This window comes from Mus musculus, chromosome 2, assembly GCF_000001635.26.
Source record: "Mus musculus strain C57BL/6J chromosome 2, GRCm38.p6 C57BL/6J".
NCBI lineage: Eukaryota > Metazoa > Chordata > Mammalia > Rodentia > Muridae > Mus > Mus musculus.
In genome coordinates, this window is record NC_000068.7 from 172,913,761 (window position 1) to 172,941,418 (window position 27,658).

The window sequence follows — 27,658 nt, forward strand, 5'->3', positions numbered from 1 at the left end:
GTTACAGCCTCCAGGGCAGCTCTGGGCTGCCACTGTGGGACTTCATCATGGCTGCATGTGCATCACTCCACAATCAAAACTTCCCACGGCGCGTTCACGCTCTAGAAGCCCCTCCCCCACCTAGTTCCACTGCCTGACCTCTGAGAACAGCACCTGGCAGGTGCGCACATAAGAAGCTGATAAATGAATCATGGAGTCCATTGTTTCATCCATGTCACGGCCTAGACTTCCTTCCATGAGTGCCACCTAACCCGCCTTGTGAGCCTCTGGCCTCCAGCACCTTTCACCGCGGGGTACGGCGGGTGCTCCCAGGCACGGGACAGACACCTGCTGCACAGGAAGAACAACACGCAGGGCTGTGGCATCAGGAAGTGAGATCTGCACAGTAAGAGAAGCTTAACATGAGAGGTGACCTCCAGACCCTGCGACTCTCAGCCACCAGGAGGGCGCATGCTCCTGCAGGAGAGTTGGGAGGAGAGTGTGCACGTGACAGTAACCTCGGGGTAGGCTGCGCAGGACTCGCTGGATGCCACCGGATGCCAGGGAGGCATTCTGAAGGGCAGGTTTGGAGGCCAACCAAGAGCCCCAGGCACAAGTGGATGCCCCACTTCTTGGCAAACAACCTCTGGGTACGTGCCTTGCCTAAAGCCAACCAAGATATCTTAACCAAGATAAAACTCCACAGTCTGGCTAAGCGTCTTGATGGCCTGGGGGTGGGGCACTGACTTGCTCAGCTCACATGAGGACCAGATTCGATTCCAGACATCGCAGACAAACAAGAATGTTCTCAAGTGCATAGCAGGTGCTGGAACTCCAGAAGATAGCCCAGGCCTTTTTCACGAGGCTGGGACTGAGGACCAAGCTAAGATCCACGGGGCGTCTGAGTGCCTGGGAAGATTCAGAGTTGACCCACGTGGCTGCCTTCCTGCCCCCAGCCACCCAGCTCCTTCCTGTGCCATGCCTGCCCTAGAGTTCATTGCTAGCCTCTCTAGCAAGAAAGCCCTGCAGGGTTGAGCTTGGTGCAGGGCAGCAAGGGCTGTAAGCATAAATTAAAGCCACGCCAGGACGCCATCGTCACCCATCGGAGTGATCAAAACGGTTTGGTAGGAGGTCTTGCTGAGTGGGGACAACCTTCCTGGTTGGTGGGGGAACCCTAGTGACCTCTGCGAAGGCCATGTGTGGGTACGTGGGTGTGCACACACCTGTGTATAACATACCACAGTTCCACACCAGGCAGACATCCTCAGGAGTGAGGCCACCCATCCCCACAGCAGCAGAATGGAGGTCACGACACACCAGTAGACAAGGCACACATCACAGACCATCCCACGGGACTGTGTGGAAATGAAAGAACCAGAAAGGGAGGTGTCGAGCAGATTGCCCCCACTTAGAAGCAGGAGAGACTGGGTGGTGGTCTCTCCTCCAGAGAAGGAGAAACGGAGCGGACATGGCCACCTAGGGAGGGGACTGAGGTCGGAGCAAGGGTCTGCTTCTCTCTTCAGCGCTATTTCCTGTGTGTCTTGTCTAAAACTACTTTTTTTTTTCCTTTCTTGCTTCATTGAGGACTAACCCCAGGGTCTCATGAATCTTAGGTAAGCCCTCTACAACTGAGCTGTGGGCCACCGGGCCTGTTATTTTACATTTCAGTGTGACACAGGGCGTCACTAAAGGATCACCATCCTCTGACTCAGGCCCCTGGGTAGCTGGGTACCAGACTCGGCTCAAAATTAAGTCATTATCAGAAAGCCTTTCCTTAAGCCTGGTCTTTAGTTCCCAGACCTGGCCCAAGTCCTCCTGTGTTGTATCTCTCTCTCTCTCTCTCTCTCTCTCTCTCTCTCTCTCTCTCTCTCTCTCTCTCTCGTTGGCCTTCTATAGTGATTAGATAGTGTCCATTTCCCAGATTTGTTACTAAGTGTGGGCGTGTATATGAAATGTCGCCTAGGTTCAAGACACTAGAAACACCACAGAAACTCCGTTTCCTTCGCCGCCCAGATAAGCCACCAAACAGCAATGCCAGAACCGGGCTTCCTTGTCCTAGCTGAAGATTCTCCCACTAACTTCCGTGCCACAGCATCTGTGGGGACAACACAAGTCCCACTGTCTCGGAGTACAAAAGCCCAGCCACAAAGAAAGGTGACCTTGGTGGCTCCAACTCAGAACTTTGGAGTGTACTTGAGGGGCTGGCCACCATCATCTCTAAGCTCCTTACCTTTCTCGAGGCTGCGAGGTGAGAGGGTCTCCAGAAATAAGTCTTTCAAAACAGACTTTGGTTCGGGACCTAGCAATTCTTGGATAGCCAAGAGTTCTTCAGGTGTTTGCTTTTAGGTTTGGATTTTTTTTTCTTTTTTTCTTTTTCTGCCCTTGGCATTTGACTATAAATGGCTACTTTCATTGGCTGTCTGACATCATCCAGGGCTTGGATCAGTGAATAGAAGGACCATCAATACCAGCCCTCCAGCCTCCTCCTTCTCTGAACACATCGTACCTAGATCATTCACATAGACTCCCAATATCCCTGCCCAAGTTTGCATGGGGTAACGGTTTGAAGGGACATTCACACATTACACACCATTAAGAGTCATCTGGACGAGGGCCTAACAGGGGAAGGCACAGGATGTCCCGCCCCCACCCTCACCCGGCACCCACTCCTTCCTCTGCAGCTACAGGAAGCTGAGCATGCCGCTCCCACACAGGTGCAGAACTCACCTGCCTGAGTGCTCCTGGAGCACCTGATAGACTGTGATCTGGAAGGTCTCGTTGTCAAATCGCTCCCGGATGTAGTCCTTATAGATCCTGAATTCGGCTGCGGTCACCGCTTCGCCCTCGGGGATCTTGGAAAGATCAAACCGGAACTCCCGATGGTGGTATCGAGGGTGGAAGAATTCTTTGTCATGTTCCACTGGAGGGGAAGAAAACACACCAGCACCAAAACAATTTAGTGTCCGGTTCCTTTCTGTCCATGCCATTGACTCGAAGTGGGTGGCCACTGCCTACGGCAGCCTCCGTGACAAGCTTCCATCCCATGTAGGCACACGGTGGATTTTATGGTCACAGGCTCAGACCCCAAAGCCATCCTCAACAAAAAGAGCATGGCTCTGTATCCACCCTGCTGGGTGAGACCAAGCACAGCCATAGAACAGCCACACTAGACTGGAGTCCTAGCAGCTCAGGACTGGGTTCAAACCCAGCCTCGGCCACTAAAGTAGCTGTGTCAGAAGAAAGATTCAAGACATCCCATCTGAAACTCAGTTCCACCAAATGGAAAATGAGACCACATTTACATAAGCGACTGATAATGTTATGGCGAGGTAACTGTCACCGGTGAACACAGGCCTTGCTAGACCTGTCCTGGGACAGTGTCTGACAGTGCGGTCCTCAGCCCTGGCTGCATAGAAAAATGACTAAATATGCTTTTAGAAATTAAAGGTGTCTGGTCACGGCGGGCTGGTGATATTACCGGCTCTCAGAAGGGCTTGCCAATTCCTGTGGTGTAAACGATACCATTGAGAGAGAGTTCAATGGCCAACACGGAGGCATCGACCTCACAGGTGGGAAGAGAAATACGCCATGAGCAGCCACAGCACACAGCTCATACCCGGCCCCGAACCAAAAGGGATCAAGAGCTGCTCAGAGAGAAGTCCCCAGAAACCCCTCATGTGTCTTCTGATGTCAGCTCTCCTCCTGCCCACTCTTCATCCCACAAGGAGCACACCCCTTCTACATCAGCACACGGGAAAGACCAGCTTGCACATGTCAGAGAGGAGTCTGGGATGCCACCAGGCCCTCGGGTTTCCTGACAGAACAGAGAAGGAAAAGTTCCCTTTGCAGCAGCTGCTGAGCAAGGCAGTCTCCTGCACGTGGGGAGCTAGCGGGGTGACCCCAGGATAAGGAGGCAAGGCAGGAAGCTTAGGATAGTCCCTGTCATCTGCTACTTCCTCCCATCCTGCCTAGCTTCATTTCTGTTGCTGAGAAGACAACCTGACACAAAGCAACTTATTTGGCTTACAATTCCAGGTTACAGTCGATCATAGCAGGGAAGTCAGAGTCAAGAGCTGGGTCACAGACAAGAGCAGAGAAAATGAATGTACCCTCACTGCCTGCTGGCTTTCTACATTCTTCTGTAGGCAGGGTCTCCCTGCCTATGGAATGCCAACACCCACAGAGGACTTGGTCTTTCTACAATTAGCAATTAAGACGGTACTCCACAGACAAGCTCACAGGCCAACTCACAGGTGATTCCAGGCAGTGTCTATTGGTAGTTAAAATTAACCAGCCCACATGCCCAAGTCACTTTAGGAGGGGAGCGTGACCCAGCAATGGGCAAACATGCACCGGAGACCCCCAAGGTGTCTAAGAGCCTGCCTGGAGTGACAAAGCTGGGATTCAAACCAGGACCTGCCAAACTGGAGACCTTTGCCAACACATCCGTGCTGAGAACAGTTTGGTGAGATGCTATACTTGCTTGTTTAACAGACTTCACCTTGTATCCATGTGTACATATGTGTGTTGTGTTCATGTATACATGTGTACATATGTGTGCTGTGTTCATGTATACATGTGTACATATGTGTGTTGTGTTCATGTATACATGTTTACATATGTGTGTTGTGTTCATGTATACATGTGTACATATGTATGTTGTGTTCATGTATACATGTGTACTTATGTGTGTTGTGTTCATGTATATATGTGTACATATGTGTGTTGTGTTCATGAATCACATATGTAACTCAGGGGACTGTCACATAAGTACTCCTGGTGGGAGCCCCTCTGGATGATCAGCAGAGAGCACCAGCCTTGCCTAGCCTAGATCCTCCAGCCGGGGGCTGGTTTTGTCTGTTTCTAGACTCTGGCAGGAATGACAGCATGGTGTAGGTTCCTCTGCATCTGACTTCCTTTGTGTGCTTATAATGCTTCTCTCTTACAGTGAATGCTCATGGCTGCATAAAATGCCACAGTTCGATTACATCTGAATCCCTGTTCTATGGGTCCTGAGAGGGGGATCCTCCAAACCAGGATTTTTGTTGTTGTTGTTGATCTTTCCAGACATGATTTCCCTGTGTAGCCCTGGCTGTCCTGGAACCCACTTTGTAGATCTGGCTGGCCTCAGACTCAGAGATCCACCACTTCTGCCTCTTCTCTGACACCGAGAGTGCGTTTTTTTGATGGTAGCAGTGTGTGCAGACTTGTGCTGCATAGTTTTGTGTCAACTTGACAAAAGCTAAAGTCATTTGAGAGGAGGGGATCCCAATTTTTTTTAAAAAAGCTTCCAAAAACAAACAAACAAAGGAATGAATGAATGAATGAATGAATGAATAGAAGATGCTTCAATGGGAAGATCAGGCTGTAGGCAAGCCTAGAGGGCATTAACTAGTGACTGCTGTGGGAGAGCCCAACCCATTGCGGGTGGGGCCATCCCTGGGCTAGTTGTCCTGGGTTCTGTAAGAAATCAGGCTGAGCAAGCCAATAAGCAACACTCCTCCATGCCTCTACATTAGCTCCTGCCTCCAGGTTCCTGCCTGTCTGAGTTCCTGTCTGGACTTCCTTCCATGATGAACAGTGATGTGGAAATGTAATTCAAATAAACCCTTTCCTCCCCCAGTTATTTTGGTCATGATGTTCCATCGCAGCAATAGAAACTCTAAGATAATACTCTTTCTCCCAAAGCGCCAGGGAGGTTTATGAAGGTAGCACATGGAACATGACCCACAGGAGGTCAGTCCTATGAAGGAAACAGGGAAGCACGGATCTACACAGGAGCTGAGGCTCAGGAGGAAGACACACGGCCTGAAAGTACTTCTATGGGCAGCCAGTTCCTGTGCCTTCACCACCTCAGGAAGGCGCTTCCAGTGCACACACCAATATCTCTACCCAAGCAAGGTCAAAAAGACCATACTGCAACCAGCTGGGACACAAATGGCCAGCCATATCTTCCTGGCCTCCAGGAGGTAGCACTGAACACATGACTCTTGCCTTTGGATACCACCTTTCCTTTCTCCCTCATAGGAACTGTTAGGGGCCCTCCTGACTCCCAGTCATCTCTTCTTGGTCCTAACTGCTGAGCTGCCCTGCCCTCTTCTGACCACCTTGCAAGAATTCCCTACACTCAAGCTTGGCTTCCTCACGTTCTGCAGCCTCCCTGGAGAGCTCATCTACTCAGGACCAGATCGCAGCCCACAGACCGATGACTTCCTGCATGCAAAAGACCCCATCTACAGAAGACTGTTACACGCTCATGGCTCCAACATAGAGAAAGGTCTGCATATAAATGACCACACACACACACACATACACACACACCAACAATCATGGTTTCTCTCGCACCTGGCTGTCTCCTCTGAGCCTGTAGGCCTCACAGACCAATGACAGGTCAGTCCCCAAATCATTTTAACAGGGCGGCGCCATAGGGGAGAGGCCAGGATGTCCACATTGTCCTGGGGGAGGGAGGAGACAGGTTTGCTAGGAAACAGTTTCCATGCCCACCTCATCAGTCAACCCAAGGCTCTCGGAAGCCTAGGCTTGTATTCGAGGCCCTGGCTGGTCAGTATCTTTTCTGAGGTGGCCTCTAGTCCAAGCAACACAAAACCACAGTTGGTGATTTTTAAAGATTGTCCGTGTGTGTGTGTGTGTGTGTGTGTGTGTGTGTGTGTGTGTGAATGTATGCCATATGTGTGTATGCCTATGCACTCTGTAGAGGCAAGAAGGTGTTGATTGGATCTACCTGGACCTGGAGTTAGTTACAGGTGGTTTGTGGGCGCTGGGAAGTGAACTCGGATCCTGTGCAAGAGCAGTGAGTGTTCTTAACTGCTCGGCTATCTCTCTAGTCCTCAACAGCCGCTCGTTCGACTTTAATGTTCACATGGGAAGATGTGGGTGACAAAGCACTGCCTCACCACCTGTAAGCCAGCCATTCAGTTGTGCGGGACACAGTCACACTCGGCTGTATCTAGAACTGTTCATCTGGAAAAGGTGAAACTCTGTTCCCCCTAAATGCTCACGTCATTCTCAACTTCCTCAGCCCTAGAGACTGAGGACTGCGTGACTTCCCGTCATGGCGAACTCCTCTGAGGACCCCCTATCAGAGTCTGTCCTGTGACTGGCTCATCCACTCAGCAATGTCCTTGAGATTCCTCAAGGATATAATGGGTGTGGGAATGTCACCAGAGACTGCTTCCATTCATTCTGTTAGCAAGCGGCCACTGCAGCTGACAGGTGTGAGGTGGGCAGCCACTGTCTTCAGGACCTTCTCGGCTAGGAAGGACCACCCCCAGGACCAATGTGGAAAAGCCAGACACAGCCACATGAACCTGTGACCACAGCACTAGGGGGGTGAGACAGGTGGTCTGTGTAGCTTACTGGCCAGTCAGTCTTGCTCAACTTAATGCTGAGTTTCAGGTCACAGTTAGATACTTTGTCTTCAAAATTAAAAAGGACAGATTCTGAGACATGATACCTTAGGTTAACCTCCAGTCTTAATACATACATACATACATACATACATACACAGACAGACAGACACACACAGACCCTACACACATACACATACAAACATACCCTCACACACTCCACATATACACATATACACCCATAAACACCTTACACACACAATCACATAAAACACCCCCTACTCTACATACATACACACAAAGACCATCCACACAAACATACTACACACACACACACCACACACAGAGAGTCCACACACACACAAATAGCACACACCAACACTCTATACACACATATATACACACATACAAGACAACACACAACAACAACCATACACACAAACACACCACACACACCATACACACCACACATACCAGACACACACAGCACACACCAACACCCTATACACACATATATGCACACATACAACACACCCACACACACACCATACATAGACATGTACACACACAAACACCCCCCACATACACACACACACACACTCCACACATATACACAGCCTCTCTCTCTTTCTCTCTCTCTCTCTCTCTCTCTCTCTCTCTCTCTCTCTCTCTCTCTCTTTCTCTGGCCTGGATACCCCACCTCTATCCCACACGTCCCATCTTTGATGCTTAGAAGACTCCTGCTCCAAGGCCGGTGTGTCTCACAGCTGAGAACACTAGAGCTCAGTATGAAGTCTCTGGCTGCAGCCACAGAGACCTGGAGGCCCACAGGCCAGGGCCAAGCCCCCACCACCCCGAGTCACAGCCAGCCTTGTACTGGGGAGGCATCTGAGCAGGGAACCCAGATGTGCAGAACCTTTGGAGCTCCCCGAAAGTTCCCATCCACCTCACTGCCACTTCAGCTTTGGAAGGCCACCGAGTACTTGTGGTAACCATCAGGCCGCCAAAGTCCCCACAGCAGCTCTCCAACAGGGTCTTTGGAGACAAAGCCTCCTTCTGAGCACAGGGCTGTTGGCATTGGGAGGGGGCGTTCTGCTGTGCATTGGGGGGGGGGGGTGTCTTTCTGCTCTGGCATTGGGAGGCAGGGTCATTCTGTCCTAAGCCTGCAGCCTACAGAGATGTCAGGACAGAGGCAGGGCTGAGAATGAAGTCTCCGCTGCAAGATTAAACACTTCAATGTCCACATGTGCACAGCACAGCTCAAACAATGTCATCATTGTAAACTGGATGAAGCTGAGGGTTTGGGCTCGGGTGGAGAAGGGGGAAAGATGGGTCTAATTATCTCTCCAGGGCTGGGCCAGTTGTTTGCCTAAAAAGACCCAGAATGAAAAGAGCCGAGAGCAAAGACTGGTCTCTGGTCTAGGGCCTTCCTCCCTCACGAGCCGGTGGTCTGCCTTGGCCTGTCGTTCACGTTCCCAGATGGGGATCCAGATACCCAGGGCTATCTGGTCCCAGTCCCATCCTCATCTAACAGAAGAACCCTGGAAAACAATATCAGTCATGATGGCAGTCCGCTAAACCAGTCTCTCCCAGTCAGGGCAGCTTTGTCCCCGACCCCTTCTGCTCCTGGCCACTCTTGAGCAGCACTTGGATTGGTCTGTGGGTATCGCACAGGTGGGCAGGGTTATTAGAGTTAAGTAGGATGAGGTCATAATGTTGCCACACCCCACAGTGCACTGCAGGGCTCCAAAGTACAGAAAAGCAAAAGGGGATTAACAGTGGCTCGTGCCTGGAATCCTAGCGACTGGGAAAGTTTGCCTTTAATCTCAATGCTCAGGAGACAGAGGCAAGCAGACCTCTGTGAGTTTGAGGCCAGCCTAGTCTACAGAGTTCCAAAACAGCCAGGGCTACTCAGAGAAACCCTATCTTAAAAAAACAAACAAACAAACAAACAAAGGTCACTTGCACCTACAGGTTCAAAGACAGCCCAGTAAAATGGTAAGGCCCACTCTAATTTTTTCCTTTTCTTTCTTCTTTATTTATTAATCCATTACAAAGATAGGATTAAACCCAGGGCCTTAGTCATACCCCAGACAAGCCCCAATTTCTTGTGGCTTAGGCTAGCTTTGAACTTGCTGTGTAGTTGAGGGTAACCTTGAACTCCTGATCCTCTGGTCTCCATCTCCCAAGCGCTAGGAGTGCAGGCGTGTTTCCCAATGCCTCCCAGATGTTATTGTGTGGTGTTGAGAGGCTCTGAGCTAGCAGGACCTCAAGAGGTCAAGGATGCTGGACTTGGTCCCTCTCTGGGCTGCCAGCCAGCTGGGTGGGACCCCAATGCCTTTCATCACTCCCAAGTCCTCTTGCTCTTCCAGTGGGTCATGTCACACAGATGTGCCAGCATCCACCAACTTGACCTCCATGTGGCTCAGGATGAGCCTCTCTCCACGGGCACCGCCCGTGGCAGTAGGCACGGGCCACATGTGGCCGCTGTGGCTGGGGGCTTTGATTTGTTGTTATAGTTAGTTTAAACTTAAATAGCCACTTGTGGCCTGTGGACTCTTCCCAGACACAAATCTTCAGCGTGATGGATCTGCTCAGCTCTCTGCAGCACCCGGTGCTGCCGGCTCCAAATCAGTCAACTTGGATACAAGAGAGGAGGAGGCACGTGTGTAGGACACACAAGATGACTATCTTCAAAGACAGGAGGCTTGCAGGTGAGAAGACCTATGGATGTCAGAATTCCACTGGAGGACTATGGGGATAGCTTGGTGGGTAAAGGGCCTGCTACAGAAGCACACGGGAAAGAGATCCACACCCAACATTAACCTTTGACCTCCACACGCACCCGCATACATGTGCACATGTACGCACACACAACAAACACACACACACACTCCTCCACTACAGAACTTGGGGTCTGAGTCTCATGTGTGGCTTTCGTGGACTCTGGAGACTGATAGTTCTGGTTCTGCCTGCACAGCCAGCAGAAAGACCCCTGCTCAGACGACAGGGTTCACGGAAGCTGGTGCTCACACTATACATGCGGCTGATGCCATTGTATGGACAGTTGTCAGACATGCCTAGGTGACACATGCTGGGCTCTGCCCCAGACTCACCTGGCCCTTGGTCCCTGGTCCTTACCCAACTGGGCAGAAATCAGCCCGGCATGCACAGCTTATCACTAACCTCATGTGGTCTCCATCATGTCCCATCTAGAACATGGCTACTCATGTGTTTCCTACCACAGGAACCAAACATCAACTTCTACTGTGGGTCAGAGCTGGAGTGAGCCTCCACATCCTGGGTATGTGGCTTTTGCTCCAGATCCAAGGACCTGAGCCATGGGAGGGTCAAGACTGATCCCTCTAGATGCAGACTGTCACCATACAAACGTCGAGGTTGGACATAGACTAGTCCCAAGGATGACAGTGCTGCCTACAGAGCCACTTTGACAACTGCTGGGACACATGACATCTGTGGAGCCTCCAGTACATTCAAAAGTCTTCAAAGATGGCTGCCATCTCTCTTCTGTTCACCTCAGCTCTGCCCAGCACCCATCAGTCAGCCGCTCAGCAGCTTCTCTGGGAAGGCATCAGAGGGCATGAGCAACACCCCACAGTGCCTAGAACTCCACTTCATGCCCCATTCCACTCAGGAAAAAAAGCTGAGTGTGACCCCAGGGGCCTGGAAGTCCAGTGGGACACAGCCCCTGCCTGCCACTGACAGGGACTCAGGACAAGTTAACCCATCTCTAGAAAGCTCAGTTTCCCCCTGTGACACAAAGCCACACCAAGACCCCTACTTATGGGACTGTAGAGAAAAGTGTCACCAACAGAGGCCAGCATGCAATATGGCAAAACCACTACACAGCCAGCAGGGCAGGGGCCCAGGCCCAATGGCCAGCCAGGTGGGAGTGAGGCCGTGGCCTCCTCCTTCCCCACTGGGCAAGGGGAGACCCAGACCGCCCCGGGCAGCTGGGGCTGCAGGTCAGCTGGGCACACACAGCTGCTTTCAGGCACTCAGCAGCGAGTCAGATCACATGAGAATTTATAATCCTTCCTGGGGTCTGGGTTCCATCAAGCTAAACTCATTAGCCCCAGAGATGCAGGTGCCTCAGAGAGAAGCAGGCTCCAACTCCTCCTTCAAAATAAGAGTCTCCTGTAGAGCTGACCTCAGGCCCCAGACCAATCGTGGACAGCTGAGAGCTCCGCTTCACTGCTGCTGTGGAGGTACTTGGGAGACCATGTCAGGGCAGCTGGAGACAGTTTGGTGAAAACTGGAAATCTTCAAGGCCCTCACTCACTTCCTCAAGTTCACATGACACACAAACTCCTGGTCTGGACTACAAAGACACTCTTCAAACTGCCTGTAGAGTTGGGCATGGCAGTTACACGCATGCCTTTCATCCCAGCATTCGAAGCAGAGACAGAGACAAGGGCACAGGGATCTCTGCTGAGTCCAGGCCAACCAGGGCTACGTGGTGAGACCCTGGGGACTCAGTCTGGACTGAGGAAGAGGCTCTTTCTACCGCAGATGCACACCAAGCCACAGACAGCCTCATGCCGCTCCAAGCTCCGAGCACCCTTCCCATACAGGGCTCCTGCAATCTGCCATTACAAAAGGGACTGGCAAATAATTTTCCATGAAGCGGAGCTCTCAGTTGTCCACGATTGGTCTGGGGCCTGAGATCAGCTCTACAGGAGACTCTTATTTTGAAGGAGAGCCAGGTAGTGATGACCACTGGGTGTGAGAACCTGGGGCTCTAGAGTGGGGGGGTGGGGGGGGGGACCCCTACATCTCCTTCTTTGCTCCAAGTGTTCAGTGTGCCTATGTTACAAAAATAAGACACTATGAGCCAAGAGGGTAACCAAGAGGATAGTGGTACAAGTACACTGAGATGGTGATGATCATGATGATGACGATGATGAGATGATGACAACGACAACGACGACGACGACGACAACGACGACGACGACGACTAGCTGTAGTCAGAGAGCAGGCACAACCCCCCCCATATCACAGGCAACCAGAGGCTGACTCCTAGCCACCCATCCTTGTGGTAAGATCTACCTTCTAAAGCAACTGAGTCATGGGAGAGCACACGATCAAGCCTCATTAACTTGCCTCGGCCGTCTTTTCTGCCACTTTGCCTCCGTTTACACAGTGACTTCGAATCCCTGAGCCTCCTGGTCACAAAAGGGCTGCCACAGAACCAAGCATGGAGTCTTCAGAGAACCACACTCAAGACAAGGAAAGGGAGAAGACAGAGTTGTGTTTGCTTTGCAGTCACTCAGCAGGAAGCCAATTTTTTTTTTCTTCCTGAACCACCTCCTAACACATTAGGTACAACCAGCGGGTTTCCTGTCCTGTCTGCTAATTAGCATAACATCCTGAGGCTGTTTCGAGCTGCAAGGGAAGCTGAGCAAGCAGACGGGGCGGAGCTTGGAGCCTATCCTGTAATCAAGAGCTGTGCCCTGTTTACTATGATGGGCCAGGTAGCATGGAGGGCTTATAGTCTGCCTACTGACAGTGCTGGGAACCTCTGTTAAACCCATCCTGCACCCTCTCCAGGACTTGGTAGAGATTGGCTAGTATGTCCATTCTTAACACTCAGGAAGGCGCAGATCTCCCCCAACCACATAAGCTACTCATTGTTGAGCTGTGATGCCCACGACTAGAGAGCTCTGACAGACGAGCTTTTGTTCCCAGCAGATGCACACTGGCCAGAAATTATCCTACAAATATCCCCCTACCCTTCCTGCCCCACTGTCTATCAGAAGAAGCACCCAGGCCCTGTCCCAGCATCCCCCAAGGGAACAAGCCGCAGCAGAGTTGAGGCTAGACCCCACCCATGACAAGGTCTGCCAGGGTTCAAGTCTCACCAGTAGCTCTCAGGCAGAAGGCCTTCTCCACACAGCTTAAATGTGGACCAGACTCTGAGAACACTCAAGGCATCTTGTCCTTGTGTAGGCTCTGACCAGGGACACAGCTGCCACGGGTCCCTGAGCAGGACCCAGGCGGAGCTCCATCAAGTTCTGCTTCCACCTAGGGAACAGAACTTCTGACCTCCTTTGATCACGGTCAAGAGCTTTTGCCCCTGCAGGACACTGGAAGGGGTCCACTGGTCCTGTTACTAACAAATGCTGAACTTCTGCTGGGTCTTCAAGGTCAGATCTTTGGGACTGGGGTTAAAGTGAATCTATCAGCAGCCTGTGGACTGCAGAGTTTGGTTTGATTAATAACAAGCAATGTGCTGGGGGCACAGCTTGGAGGTGGAGCATTGGCCTGAAGGTTTAAGGCCCTGGGTTCTGTCCCCAGTACCAATAAGCACAAAACAACCATCACAGGTGGCCAGCCTTTTGTTCACATGTACTGTGGTACACTGCTGTGTCTGCAGGCTTTGGAAGCTAGCTTGGGCTCTACTTACCTATGCATGCCTCCCTAAATACAGGTATCAATGTAGGAAACCACAAGAGGGGGAGAGCATTTTAATCCACTGAACACGGCTCCAGACAACCACATCGAGCACACCTTCCTGCCCTTGCTTGTAAGCCAGTCTTCTAGGCAACCTCGGAGGAGAGGTTATGCGTACTCTGTTCAGGGCACTCCTCCAACTGGTCCCCAGCTCTGTTTCTTTAAAAAAAAAAAAAAAAAACCCTGACCAATGACAGATCTTAATCAGCAGAGAGATAACTTTCTAGTGAAACAGGATCAGCCCGGTGTGATAATGCCAACTTCCTGTTTTGCCTCGTGCCCTGTCAACACAGGCAAGCTTCTGTCTGAGCCAGTGTCTTTCTGCTCAGGCATGCCACCTCCATCCAGTGCCGTAGATGTAGGGCTGAGGCACCATGTCTGGGGGGGGTGGCTGCTGACTACCTTCATAGCCTGCACTAAGACTGCAGCTGGGGTTCCTGGTTGTTGAGTATACATGCTGACCTCCTCTCTGCTCCCACCAACTGGGCACCCCAGAGTCAGGAAGCAGGGTTAACTCTAGAGATGGAACCAAGTCTCTGAGCCCAAAAAAGAGGTCTTGGATCTACCAAGAGGTAGGAGTAGGCCTCAGGGCTGGACTGCTTATGAGATATTCTTCAACAGGGATGAGACAGAGACCACTTGGGCAAGGTGGTGTGGAGTACTGACTTGGGGTGGGGGTAGGGAGAGTCACATCAGAGGAGACAGAGGTCCAACTAAAACCAGGAAAGAGGTACTCTGAGTAGGGTAAGGAGGTCCCTGCAAAAGGATAATGTACTCAGACAATGTCTGTCACAGGCAGTCATCAACAGAGGATCTGGGGGGGGGGGTCCACAAATGATCATGGCAGGGCAGGCAGGAGACACTCAGGCTTTGGCCACCACAACATCTGACAAAGCCACACTGGTGGGCCACTATATACTATAAATGTCGGAGCACACACCCAGCCTGTGTGTGAGCAAGACATTTATTTAGCATCCCTGTCAGTTGGGTGGTGGGTAATTGTCACTTGTGACTATTTAACACGTGCTCTTAGAGAAACACAGTCAGTAGCTAGGCTGAGCCTCAGGTTACGATCTGAAGCCAGCTAAGGTCCAAGGCGGTCTCTGTGCTTTGTGGAGCTTTGAAGCACACAGGAAGCTGGCTTGCCCATCTTCTCCATTACCCAGGCTAAAACACTCAGCCTCCTGCTGAGGAAGCTGGAAGACAGCTCATGAATAGGCCCAGGTGTACATTTAAGCACCGTCGGCCTGTAGGGAGTGGGGAAAGGGACATCTATTTGGGCAGCAGAGAGAGAACCCTAGGGCCCTCGGGGTATCCCTCTCCACCTTGTTCTCAGGGGCATCTCTCAGGAAGGCAGCAGGATCCAGGAGTAGGTCCCACTGTGGTTGCAGTCTTTCTTACAGTCCGAAGGGGATTCATCCCCAAGAACGTGTGTATCCCTTATAGCTTGGCTGCTGCAAGCCTGTAGCTGGTTCTCTAAACTTCCAAAAAAAATCACTCGGAGTCAGTGGTCTCCAGCTGGGGCGGGGGGTGGGGGGGGGGGAGGCTTGCCCTCACCCAGGAGATTCTTAGCCAGGTCTGGGGGTGACATTTGAGTGTCACAACTTGTGATACAGACAGTCCTCCTAGCATCCAGTGTGTGGAGGCTTAAGAAATGGTTAGATATCCCACAGTGCACAGAGCAGAGTGACCCCACAGACCACACGCAGCAGCTCTCTACTATCTACAAAAAAGCCCTCCATGCTCCCAGGTTATTGAACCACACTGCCCACAACATTCCTGGATCCCCTTCCCCACCCTCCTCGTCACCTACCCAACCCCCACTGATACATCAAGACAACCCAGAGCTCGCTGAATGGGTGAAAGGCAAGTCACTTCGTTTATTGTTTCCTCCTGAGGGGAATGACCAACCAGTACCTCCATCCTATAAACATTTACTGGCCCTGGAAGGTTCCAGGCCCCGCTGCCATTTTTAAGGGCTTGTCTCTCAACAAATGTGAAGGTCAAGTGAGTCAGAAAATGGAACTTGAGAAGGGGAAGGAGCAGGGGTTGGGGGTTGGTGTTTTATAAAGTTCAAGACCAAGAAGTAAGGGGGAAAGACCCCAGACAGCCCCTGCCCTGTGAACAAATGTCTGCTTTATTCTACGCCTTTCAGGACAGGCAAGGGAGCTTTAAATGTCTCTGGGCACTGCCCCACTGAGTCTCCAGTTGCTCGCTAGGCCCCCTTTGTGCTAATGGGTCTGACTGATTGGTTACTGACCAGAGGCATGCTACCACAGAGAGAGGCAGCGGGGAGGAGCCGCCTGGCCTCAAAACCTTGAGACCTGATATAGACTATACCTGGTGAACATCTCCAGTAGGATTTTGTCTGGTGTATCCAGGCTTGAGGAAAGTTTAATCACATAGCATACGGTAGAGACAAGCATGCCGGGTACCCACGTGCCCACCAGAGGTGACATTCTGTCGGGTAAATTATTTTGGAATAACGAGAGTCACAAGGGAATCTCAAAGCTGGTGTGTAGAGCTGCTATCTGTGCCCTTTACCCAGGTTTCCCATGTAAGTGTGGACCAGAAACACAGGCTTGTGTCAGAACGGAGAGTCACGCTAGTGCGCTGCTGAACCTGAATCAGCAGGTTCGCCCTGAAGGTCACGAGTCCTTCCCCGTGCCCAGGGCCTCACCATGGTATGCAGAAGCCTACAGCCTGCAGCCATTCCTCGTGCCCAGTGAGCCTGTGTGCTGAGCCTAACCACCCTCTGCTCCTCACTGTCTCTCCAGACATGTTCTAAGTCATCCCGGATACAGACTTTGCATTCGAACTGCACAGCTCCATTTGTTCCCAGAGTGTTCCCCACAACACACGTATCACACGCGCACACACACACATGCATATGCATCTATATACACACAAACACCCACATGCACACATTCTCATCTACACCCATGCACGTGTGTGCACATGCATAGACACATGCACACATACACACACACATATGTGTGCACACACACACAAGAAAGGAACTGAACCCATATTGGAGGGCATCTAGAGGTGACTCTCCTGATCACAACAAACTGCTATTGGAAGCTCTGGGCACAGGTTAAGGCTGTTTCCACAGACTTGTCCACACAGCGTCGTGAGGTCTGACACATCTGTTGGGGCCCCACTTATGCCACACAGGCCCTTTGCCCTGCCATAATGGCAGAGAGAGAGGTCTTATAACAATCAGGATGGAGAGCCAGAGTCTGCTTCTCCTTCTCCTACCCATCAGAAGGCACCACAGAGTCAAGATCAAGGCCTAGCATCTATTTTCAGGTATAGTGTACTATCTTCCTCCGTGCCTGCTCCCAGGCCAGCGAGGTTTGTGTTCATTCACAAAGGCACGGCCCTCGCTTACTAGGAACGATATGGCTGCCCAATGTCACTTACCCTGCAGAAAGCTGAGAGATAAAGGGGGGAGAGCCGGGCTGAGGCAGGAGGATGCCTAATTAAATGGCTACATAGAGAGCTAGTTCTAAATCTACAGGGTCATCCTGACCCATTTCAGAGAGGGTTAGTTAAGACCCTGAATCTTCGTCTAGGTTCAGCCACAGGAGTCCTGTGGGGAGTGAGAAACTGCCTCTATTGCCTGAGAAGACAGAACTCTCCACTCAGGCCAAGTCTTGGGGACAAGGGACAGCCAGTATCTTCTGGGAAAACAGCGGCAGTGTCCTCATCACCAGGAACTCACCCATAAATCATACGACGTCACCAAACAGTTCCGCAATGTCCCGAAACACCGCCACCAGCTGGGCACCAGGTGCTCAAACACGAGAGCTGGTGGGGACAGTTCACATGCAACTTCTCATAATAAACAAACGGGAAGACCTGAGTTGTTTTCCTCTCTGGGGCCCTGTTAACCCTATTAGTCTCAACTATGCCTTCATAAAGCAAAAAAATCCCCCAACATGCCACTTACTACGCACTTTGCTTCTACATAGGCTAAATACCCAAAATGTACCAGGGGGAGACCGTGAGATCAGACACATGTACAGGACTCTGCCTGGAATGTCATCACCCCTCCCACGCGCACAGACACAGACAACTGGCCGGCCAACACCTGGTGCACTCTGGGAATTGTGCAAGGCAGCAAGGAGGGCTGGAGTCCTTCATCAAAAGCCAAAGCAACCAGACACCGCAGGCTGTATGTATTACATGTGCACATGTGTGGACAGGCACACACGTGCTCTTTGCCTATGCATGCAAACATATGCTTGTCTCTGTGTCTGCATGTGCATGCCTGGATGTGCATTTGCATGCGCACAATTGTGTGAGGTCACCAGGCAGGTGAGCCACTGGCCCATCAAATACACAGACAATGTTTAGTGCCACTTAACCGTTTAGCAACAGTGACAATGCTGAGAGACAGTAAGAATGCACAAGCCTTAGACCAGGGCTTCGGGACACTCAAGAGCACAAGACCCTACTCACTGACAAATTTAATTAAGCATGACTACAGAGAGGGAAGCCCAAATGCTTCGGGGAGATAAAGATGAGATAGAACATGTGGTCTCCGAGATGCTGAGAAGTCTACACACCACGTTGAACTCTCCAAATGGCATAGAGAGCTGAAGGAAATTTGTGGGGCCCTGGAAGGAGGGCGCCCACATCTGCCTCAGGCCTGGGACATGATCTCTCAGCTCCTTGGCCTCTAAGGAATCCAACCAGGCTTTACTGATGTTGTCTGCACAGAGCCAGCTGCAGGAGTCAGGGGCCCCTTCGCACCTGCTCCAATCACAAGTGGGAAGCTGCAGGCTTAGTTAATGAGGGCCCTGGGCTTGTCACTCCCCCGAAGGGAAAGACTATTTGTACTTTGACTGGCTTCCAGAAAGGGGTGGGAAGAAATACTTCGGTAATGAGATTTCCTTTTTAATTAAACTTTTTCATGTTGGAATAAGTTTTTATTTGAAGTTTCTATACAGACCCTTCATTCCATTTTGGTCTCCCAGGTAGTGATTTAAAAAAAAAAAAAAAAAAAAAACACAGATGTTAATATCCAGAGAAAGAGTCAGCATTTTATTCTGTTCCCCTCTGGTGAGGTGGGTGTCCTCATTTGTGTCAGATGGCATCATGAGGAGCGACACAAAGTCTTCGCTGATCGGGCCGGAGTGGATAGCGAAAGTCAGTTTCTACATCTCTGAAAAAAGGAGGAAACTTAACTCTGGACATTTTCTTACATTTCAAATACTTGATCTCAGTTTCTGTATATGTGTGGTTTTTATTTTTAATGTGTAGCCCAGGCTGGCCTTGAAAGTGGTCCATAGCCAAGGCTAGCCTTACACTCCTGATCTTCCTCTCGCTACCTCCCAAGTGCTGGCATTGCACATCTGATTTGACGTGTGGCCTGGGGTTCGGACCCAGGGCCTCCTGTGTGCTAGACAAGAACTCTGCTAACCAAGCTACACACCAGCACTTGATCTCAGTATTTACAGTCAGCCACTCAGAAACAGAAATTTCTGCTGGTGAGATGACTCGCCGCTTGGGGCTCAATCATGAAGCTCAGAGTCGTGACCCCAGCAACCACACAAGGAGGGTCACAAATGCCGGGGACTCCAACTCAAGGGATCAGACATCCTCTTCTGGCCTCGGTGGGTAATACACACACACACACACACACACACACACACACAGACACACACAGAATAAATAATAGCTCAGCAGGTAAAGACACTTGCTGCCTGCCAAGCCTTACCAATTGAGTTTGATCTCCAAAACCATCATGGTGGAAGGGGGAAACTGGCTGCCACAGGTTGTCTTCTAACCCCCATGTGCCACAGGTGCACGTCCTGCCCAATAAATAAATGTAATAAATTTTTTAACTGAAATTTAGACTAACATACCAAAATGAATACAGCTTTATCCACCCCAACAACAAGAAGTATATTTATTATGCACCTATTTCTGGGATGATGAGACTTGTGTTTTCTTGAGACTCTTTTAAGGAGAGGACTATTCCCCAGCTTTTACGGAGTGTGGGGACAGACTCGGAGACGTTAAAATAGCTCGCCCAAGGTCACACAGACGCTATTCTACGGTGGAAACAGACGCATGGGTTTAAGCCGCGTCTAAAAAGAATTACTGTGGATGTTCCTCAGGGCGCCCTTGCCAAGCCACACCCACCGCTGTCACCAAGAACTTCCGTTCCTCGCAGGGAAGCCCCCAACCCCCCACCCCATAGATCATCCAGAATTAACTGCAAAGTGTCAGGAAACTGGGCCAGGCGGCCCGAGCACGAGTGAGGGCTGGAAGCCTTCACTGTGAAGCCCTTTATAGAAAGCCGGTTGGCAGCCCCGGCTCCTGCATGGGAACAAATTAACAATGGCATCCCAAACACAGGAAAGGAAGGAAATTGGAAACACAGTTTATGCTTGGCCGGCCCTTTGAAATACTGTACCATGCTACCGACATCAATTAATGAAAAGCAGAACTGTGCTGAGCGGCTCCGGTTTGGAAATGCATTAACACACGTTAAACATGTTGGTACAGGAACCAGATTATAAGCACTCTGGTTCTCAAACGATAAAGTAGTTTCTCAAACCCTGGTGTTCGCAGAGGCCTCATTAATTCGATCCACTCCTAGAGGATCAGCAGAGGCTTTGCGCCGCTCCCCGCGATGCCTTCCGACACAAATGTTGAAAGGCCAGCCTGGCACACGCTACTCGAGCTTCACAACGGGGCGTGTCGGGCTCTGTGCACTCCTGACATCCCCCAAATCATAAACAGCCCATCCTGGAAAGGGGGGGGGCATTTCCCAGCCCAGCCCTGGTGTTCATCTGCTCCGCCATTGCACTTGGGGGTCGAGCGATTTTTTTCACCCGGGGGAGGTTAACCGTGAAATATCTGTTCCACATTAAGAAATACCAAGTCACATTTTTTGTCAAATAGTGTTTGTCAAATGCCATTTGCTGCAAAACCCGGGGAATTCAATCCCAGCTGAGCACACAGCTAATACCAACCGGCTCACATAATAGCCATGGTGGTGCATGAGAGCAAGCGAGCTTACAGTGCAAGCCATCCTGCCTCTATAAACACTTGCAGGGACTAGGAAAGAGAGTTCTGGAATAAATAAAGCAAGTGCCCCAAGCTGACCCCCCCCCCGCACAAAGAACCCCACACGCTGGCGGTGGAGCCCCTGAATGGTTTGGCAAGAATGTTCTAGGGGGTGAATTGGTGAATTCTCCGCTTTTTTGACTGCCTATACAAAAAGCTGGCTTCTTTGTTAAAAGTCCAAGGTCACCAACACCATCTCTAAACACACACCCTCTGCATCCTAAATCAGGGTCCAAGTCCTAGGCGTCACCCACCGATGTCCCTCTTCCCACTGACATCATCCCTTCCAACCCCAGGTCGATCTGGGATCCATCAAACCTGGGTCATAGGAGTGTGTGAAGCTGAAAGTGTTATCAGTTTCTATGTAAATATTGGTATTTCCTCACCCCACGGAGGCAAGGGGAGGCAAAACAGCATGGGCGCGTTTGATTTAAACTAATTAAAAGCAGAGGGCTGTGCAATTCAATATATTGATTTTACCAGTGGGACTTAAATCTTTTATAATAAGTGTACACAGCTGCGGCTCCCTCCCACCACCTTGCTCTCCCGCTAATCCCTGCGTGCATTCCTTCTGACAATAACAAGACAGATCCTATACATCCCTGCCTGCGCCCTGACCCCAGAGACACAGCAGAGCGCTCACTCGTTCGCTTGTTCGCTTGCTCGCTCGCTCTCGAAGGCAGGCTGTGCAGCCCCAGCCACCTCCCCTGTGTGTCGATGGGCCCCAGCCATGGCCTCGGAGCACCGCGGAGCACCAGACTGCTGCTGGGTGGGAAGTGTTCTCCATTCCACAGCTACACGGAGGGGCAGGGCGGGAAGGGTGGAGAAGGCAGCCGGAGGACACTATGAGGCTCGATGAGGGCCAAATATGACCTTAGTAAGTGGGGTGGGCGAGATATGAAAGCGACAGGGTCATCAATCAACCTCCACGGGCCTCTGCCTGGGATGAAATCATCCTGTCTTCCAGTTCAGAGGCATCTGACATGTGCTCACACCACAGGCATGCCAGTGGTCAGGGGACCGTCCACCCTCTGCGTTAATCTAGGCAAAGGCTTGTTGGCTGCCACTATCTAAGGTGGCATACTGAGGTAAGGCCTCAACCCAGTTCTCTGGAGCTCGGTCTCTGAGGGTCTCACTTTCTTTTCTCAGTGCAGGAAAACAATTAACCAGTCCCCTCCGCACCACCTCCCACCTTCTAAGGGAACCTCAGACCCAAATGACCGCCCTGGGATAAAAATCCAAAGCAGCCATCTGAGCTGCCATCCAGGGCCCAGCCTTAGCCTGCCTTGATTGCAGAAGGGAAATACACACAAAAGATCCAACACAGTTCAAATCTGGGTCACATAATATCCTTGGGAAAAGGGGAGGGGAGGGGGAAATCTTTGATTTATAGATCCAGGAAAATGAGGTTTAAAAGTGACTTTGAAAAGGTTACTGAAAACACAGCTGTTGGTGCACCCCTATGGTGAAGTTGATCTGTGGTAGAGGAGAGGAGAGGAGAGGAGAGGAGAGGAGAGGAGAGGAGAGGAGAGGAGAGGAGAGGAGAGGAGAGGAGAGGAGAGGGAAAGAAGGCAAAGGGAAAAGCCATGTGACATCTCTATTAACCTTCCTCTGCTAACCAGAAAAGGCTGGAATGTGAAGGAGCCCCTTCCAAATTCTAAGGCGGGCCAGCTTACAGCTGCAGGCGCCTGCAGCCACGCTCTGTGGCGCACTCCCCAAAGGCCGTGTTTAAATTGTAACAGAACCTTTCCCGACCACTCCCCAGTGGTAGGGTCTGTTCGGAGGGCTAAAGGAGAGATCTTAACGCCAAACACTTGTCTCCAAAAAGGACAGCCAGATGGGGGTAAAGCGAAAAACCAAACTGCTAGGCCTCACTTCTGCTTAGCAGAACAAGTTAACAAAAGCCACTTTTATGCGCTGGCTACAATAATGACAGGGTTCTCTTTCTAACTCAGCTTCGAAGATTAAACAAATTTCATTCCTTCCTAACCTGGCTGAGGGATAAACGGGAGTCACACACACCCTCCCTAAGACAGTTGGCTTTCTAGAAGATTCTGAACAGGGTTGTTCGGTTTCTCCCCCGCCCCCAAAAAAAAAGAGTAGCTGGGGTTAATGGCGAGACTCGGTCTCTGCAGGATCAACTTTGCCTGGGGACTGTTTGAGAGAGTGTGGCCTGTTTTGAATTCCAAAATGAAGTCTACCCAGAGGAGTAGGGGGCTTGTTAATCCAAACCAGTTTACAGATCTTGCCATTGAACTTTGGGGCCAGAGCCAGGAGGATGGGTGTCCCACGCAAGCCGCAAGTCTCTGGCTTTCCCAGGGACTTTATGGTTCAGGCTGGTCTTGTCATCTGGGACAGTCAAGTCTTCACACGTAGCACCTGGTTTTGTTGTAAATTTCCCTCTAGTGTAGATCCCACTAGGCCTGGCAAACTGCTCAAATTCCAGGGAGAACAACTTATAAGAACAAAAACCAGTTTGGCTGCAGACAGGACAATAAAGGTCTGCAAAAGCCCTCAGGGTTGAAGCAGGAGTCCCCAGGCAGGCAAAACTGAGGGGGACCGGTGGCGGAGGTGTGCCGCAGTCTGTCTCTGCCACCAACACCAAATGCTCTTAGGGTGACAATGGGGCAGTTTGACAGGAACGTTTTTTCTCATTCGGGAGCAAAGGGTAAGAGTGAACTTGGCATTCTAAAAATCTTGTCTATTTCTGATCTGACCATGCTTTCTCAGCAGACTCAGTGTGGGAATAAGTTTCCAGTCACTACCCGCTTCTCCAGCCCAGCTGCCATCCCCCAAGTCACACCAGCAGGAGTAGGAGGTTCCTGCCTGTGCTGTGGCCCAGCAGAGATTAAAGATGCACCTACAGGAAGCTCTTAGCAGCTACAGTCCTGGGCTTCCCCTAATTACCTCTAGTTTAGCGACAGAGAGAGAAAGAAAACAAGACCCAGTTCATGGGTTCTGTTAAAAGCCACTCTGCTATCTAATTAGGAGTGATGATCCAGAGAGCCAGGCCTGAGAAAGTCAGGACGGTCCCACAAAAGCCCAAAGCCAGCCTCGCTGATTGAGAGGCTCAGACAAGCTAGGCTTTGTCCTTTCAACATGAAAGAAAGAACGGACTGAAAGGTGTGTGTGCAGCCAGAGGAAGCCACCCAGCTGTGGCCTCCCCAGCATGCCCCAGCTTGTACCCAAGGCCAGGGGGGGAGCAACCGCCCCCGCCAGGTTCCCAGCAGGGCCCTGGGAGCCGCCCTGGAAGCCACCTGGCCCTTTGGGATGCAGGCGGCCAGCTGGGGCCATACTGCCAGACCTGAAACACAGAGACTGGCACCAAAGTCAGGGATTATCTATTGCTGCTTGATGAGCCAGGCAAGGCGCTGAATTGTCAGCTAGGACCCACTGCCTTGCTGGAGATCACAGGAGAGAGCAGGAGAGGCCATAAGCTCTGACCCTCACGCAGGGAGAGGGCCTTGTTAAGCCTGGCTTCGGGATGGCCTCACAGATCCATGCTGACCACATGCTGCTAAGCATCTATTGAGGACTCTACTTTAGTTTAAGGTGATAAATCCACATATTAAAAAAAAGAACGGACACAGTGAAAGGCACCCTCCATCTGCCAGCAACCTAAGCCCTACCCCCAGGAAAATCTCTCTGCGATTGGCCTTTCCTTCCCTCAGGACCTAGAGGCCTTTCCAAAGCAGGGCCTCTTCTTAACAAGTGTCTAAGGAGAATTAGAATTTGCTCTATATTATTTTGGCAGCTCTATCACCAGCTTTTACACCCTGACCCTTGAGTCATTATTTTATATTTTTGACCTTTAATGGAGCCAGACAATATCTCCCAGAAGCTCCAGGGCTTTTTATCTAGAGCTGAGAGGATTAACTGGGACCCTGTCTTCACGGAGATCCCTTCCGAGCCCCGGGTGCCCAGCGAGGGAGGGGTGGTCTTCAAGCTTCATTATTTCCAAGTTGACACGGCGGGAGCCCATGGTGCGTTTGGTGTCTTGACCTGGGGTTTTCTCAGCAACTTCCACAAGCAGAATAAAAGCGACACAGGAAACGGCACTATCAGGACTTGTTATCACCAAAGCCAAATATTTGATGATCTGCCCCACAGCGCACGGCTGGGGGTTAGTTTGAGCAAGTTGAATACGTGTGCGCGCACAGCTGCAGGGGGAGCTGTCTCAGACCAGCCGCAACCCAGCCTCGCATCACTCACTGGGTTGGCTGGAACTCCAGCAGGGAAACGGGTTCCCCAGCCATTCCATGGCGGCCTCTGTTCCGAGGTCCCCAGCCACCCAATCGCCAAAACCCGTGGTTTGCGCGCCACACGTGATAAACGCTGAAAATGGATTCTGCCCGCCCGGGACCTATCATTAAACATTTAAAATAGAAAACTCGCAATGGCAACGTTCTTTCCCCGGCTCCAGCCGAGAGTCCAAAGGTGGGCGACTGGCGGCTAGGCGAGGAGCCCCGCGGCACTCCGAGCGCACGCCGAAACCAGCGCTCCGCAATGGGACAGGTAGGGTCAGAGAGGGGAAGAAAAGGGGATGCGCGGGATGTCAGAACCAAGCTGGCCTCAGAGGGGCAGAGGAAAGGCGGGAAGGCAGCTTTGCCCACAAGGGCCCTTTAAATCCAGGTAGCGCGGGCCGCTGAAGCCGGTTCAGCTCACATGACCCAGCCGGGCGCTTTGAACTAAGCCGCTGCCGAGCCGGGACCTCCCGCCCCTGAGTGAGATGAACCCGCGGCGGAGCAGACAGAGACTCAGGGCTGGGGGTGCACCCTCCGGATAGCCCGGACAAACCCTCCGAGCCAGCAAGACTTATCCGAGACGCACAGAGCTTAAAGTCTACTAAGACCCCGGGGCGAAGAGTCTCTGGCGGGCACTGATGCTTTGCAAATGGAAAGGTGGACCACAGTGGCTGTAAGCAGAGACCCTCTCCCAGTCCCAAAGTGGCCCCAGTCTGAAATATATCCCCTCCCACCGCCACTCACCTAGGTTGACGAAGCTCATGACCATGTCGGCGTCAGTGAGGAAGTGGCTGTCCTGCAGGCTGGCTAAAGGGGGGCCCTGGGTACTGAAGACGGCCTTGTAGGGGTAGGAGAAGCCCTGTCCGTCCGGCCCGCTCTCCTCCACCGCCATGGCGTTGTACAGGTCCAACATGAACATGGGCGCCGAATTATGCTTTCCCTGGAGGTGCGGGCGCGGGCGATGGGGCAACCCTAAGATGGACAGGATCTCCCGCTGCATCTCCCGCCGCTCCTGGCTGCGGAGGCGCCGGTGGATGAAGCTGGAGTGCACCTCGTTGTCCAGGCTGAAATCGGCCAGGGCGGAGCGCAGCAAGAACAGAGGCGCCCAGAGCGCCACGAAGCTGTGTGGCGCCGCAGCGCGCAGCGAGCGCACGTGCATCGCGCCGGCTCTACGCGCGATCCGGGGCACCGGGCCCGCGCCGCCCCAGGTGGCAGCGGAGGGGGCAGGGCAGCGGTCCACGACCCGAGGTCACTTGCTGCAGGCGAGCTTCAAGGCGGCCTCGCCACACATGGCCACTCCCCGGCCGGCTGCGCTTTGCCCGGGACGCCCCTGTCCTTTACTCAGTTCTGGCCCGGGGCCCCTCGGCCCGCACTCGCCAGGACGCACGGCAAGGCTAGCACAGCAACTCCAGAGAGCGAGCAAGAGAGCGAGGAGGCGGGCCGGGGTGGGAGGAGCAGCAGCTTGCAGACCTACAAGTCCGGAGAGCGAGTGCCGGAGAGGCAGCTGGGCGCTGAGCGAACCCTAGCTCCCTCCTCCCGCTCTGATCGCGCTCGGGCCCGCGGGCACCAGCAACAAACCCCTTTCCGATCTCCCGCGTGCCCAATACAAGGGCCCTGCGCGCCCGGATCGCCCGCCCGCCGCCTCGGGAGCCCCGGAGTTGGGCGCGCTGGGGCCGGGGAGCGGGGGAGGAGCGGGAGGACTGACTTCCCCGCCCCTCCCGCTCCCGCTGCCTCCCACCTGCGCCTGTCCCCGCCCTCCCCAAGCCTGGCCCAATGGCTTCATTCATTCCTCCCAGGGCGCTCTACAAATATTTACCGAGTGCCCACCGGGTGTCCGGCACTGGGACAGACGCCGCAGGGACCCAGAGAGAAGAATCCCAATCTGCCCAGCTCTCTCGGGACTCGCACTTGGAAGTGGCCAAAGTGTAGCAACTAAGGGCTGTGCTAGGAAAGCATCCGGGAGGGAGCGCAGGAATCCGAGAAGGCTCCTCGGAGGTGGCCACTCTTGGACCTGGCTCATCTTTCGAACCGCCCCCCCCCCAACACTCCATTTGCTCCAGTCATGCAAAACCCCCTCGGTACCCCCACCGCTTGCCCCTCTGCTATCCTGGCTTTTGTTCCTCGGGGAACGTTCTCTCCCTGCCCCTCCCCCCTCGGGTGCCACTTCCTCTGGGAACCTTCCAGGACTGGCAGAGATAATGTGGAGATAAAGTTCTTTCTACACTTCACTCCCCCAACACACACACACATACACACACACACACACACACACACGCGCACACACACACACACACACACACACCTCCCCTCAAGTCCAGCACCCAAGGGATCCGGGCCCAGGTACTTCTCGGCTTTTCCTTCCCAAGTATCTTTTAACCCAAAGCCTTCAAACCCCAGATGCTGCAGCTCTACAGAGTACATAAGTGAAATCTGGGACTAGAGAATGTTCCCACCCCCCTCCTCTCTTGGGGGGGCGGGGTCCTGACATGAGTCCTTTGGTACCTCACT

General features: G+C 52.2%; 1 protein-coding gene and 1 long non-coding RNA gene across 4 annotated transcripts in view, besides 2 other annotated features; both read right to left on the reverse strand.

Moving 5' to 3' along the window:
- The window catches only part of Bmp7 (bone morphogenetic protein 7), a 72,310-nt gene extending 45,749 nt beyond the window's left edge, over positions 1–26,561 (reverse strand). Inside the window, exons 1-2 of the mRNA NM_007557.3 lie at positions 25,895–26,561; positions 2,707–2,899 (exon numbers count right to left, since the gene is read on the reverse strand). Of these exons, the coding sequence (NP_031583.2) occupies positions 2,707–2,899; positions 25,895–26,309 (608 nt within the window). The 5' untranslated portion in view covers positions 26,310–26,561. The remainder of the gene's footprint in view (positions 1–2,706; positions 2,900–25,894) is intronic.
- On the reverse strand, positions 9,325–25,885 carry Gm40010. 3 transcript variants are annotated; one of them, XR_867068.2, is made up of 3 exons: positions 21,550–25,885; positions 19,549–19,642; positions 9,325–18,993 (listed from the first exon to the last, which is right to left on the reverse strand). It is a non-coding gene; the product is annotated as a predicted gene, 40010 (long non-coding RNA). The 3 variants fall into 3 exon arrangements; XR_867069.2 differs by having other exon boundaries at positions 20,395–25,885; XR_867070.2 differs by lacking the exon at positions 21,550–25,885 and adding an exon at positions 19,752–20,386.
- Positions 20,011–20,490: an enhancer, noted in NCBI's record as "480 nt conserved sequence". NCBI's record gives its function as "enhancer in embryonic eye, limb, Wolffian duct and forebrain" and the evidence as "EXISTENCE:transgenic organism evidence [ECO:0001131][PMID:17936743]".
- Positions 20,158–20,183: a transcriptional cis regulatory region, noted in NCBI's record as "FOXD3 site". NCBI's record gives its function as "important for activity of enhancer" and the evidence as "EXISTENCE:site-directed mutagenesis evidence [ECO:0005528][PMID:17936743]".
- Positions 26,562–27,658: the final 1,097 nt, after the last annotated feature.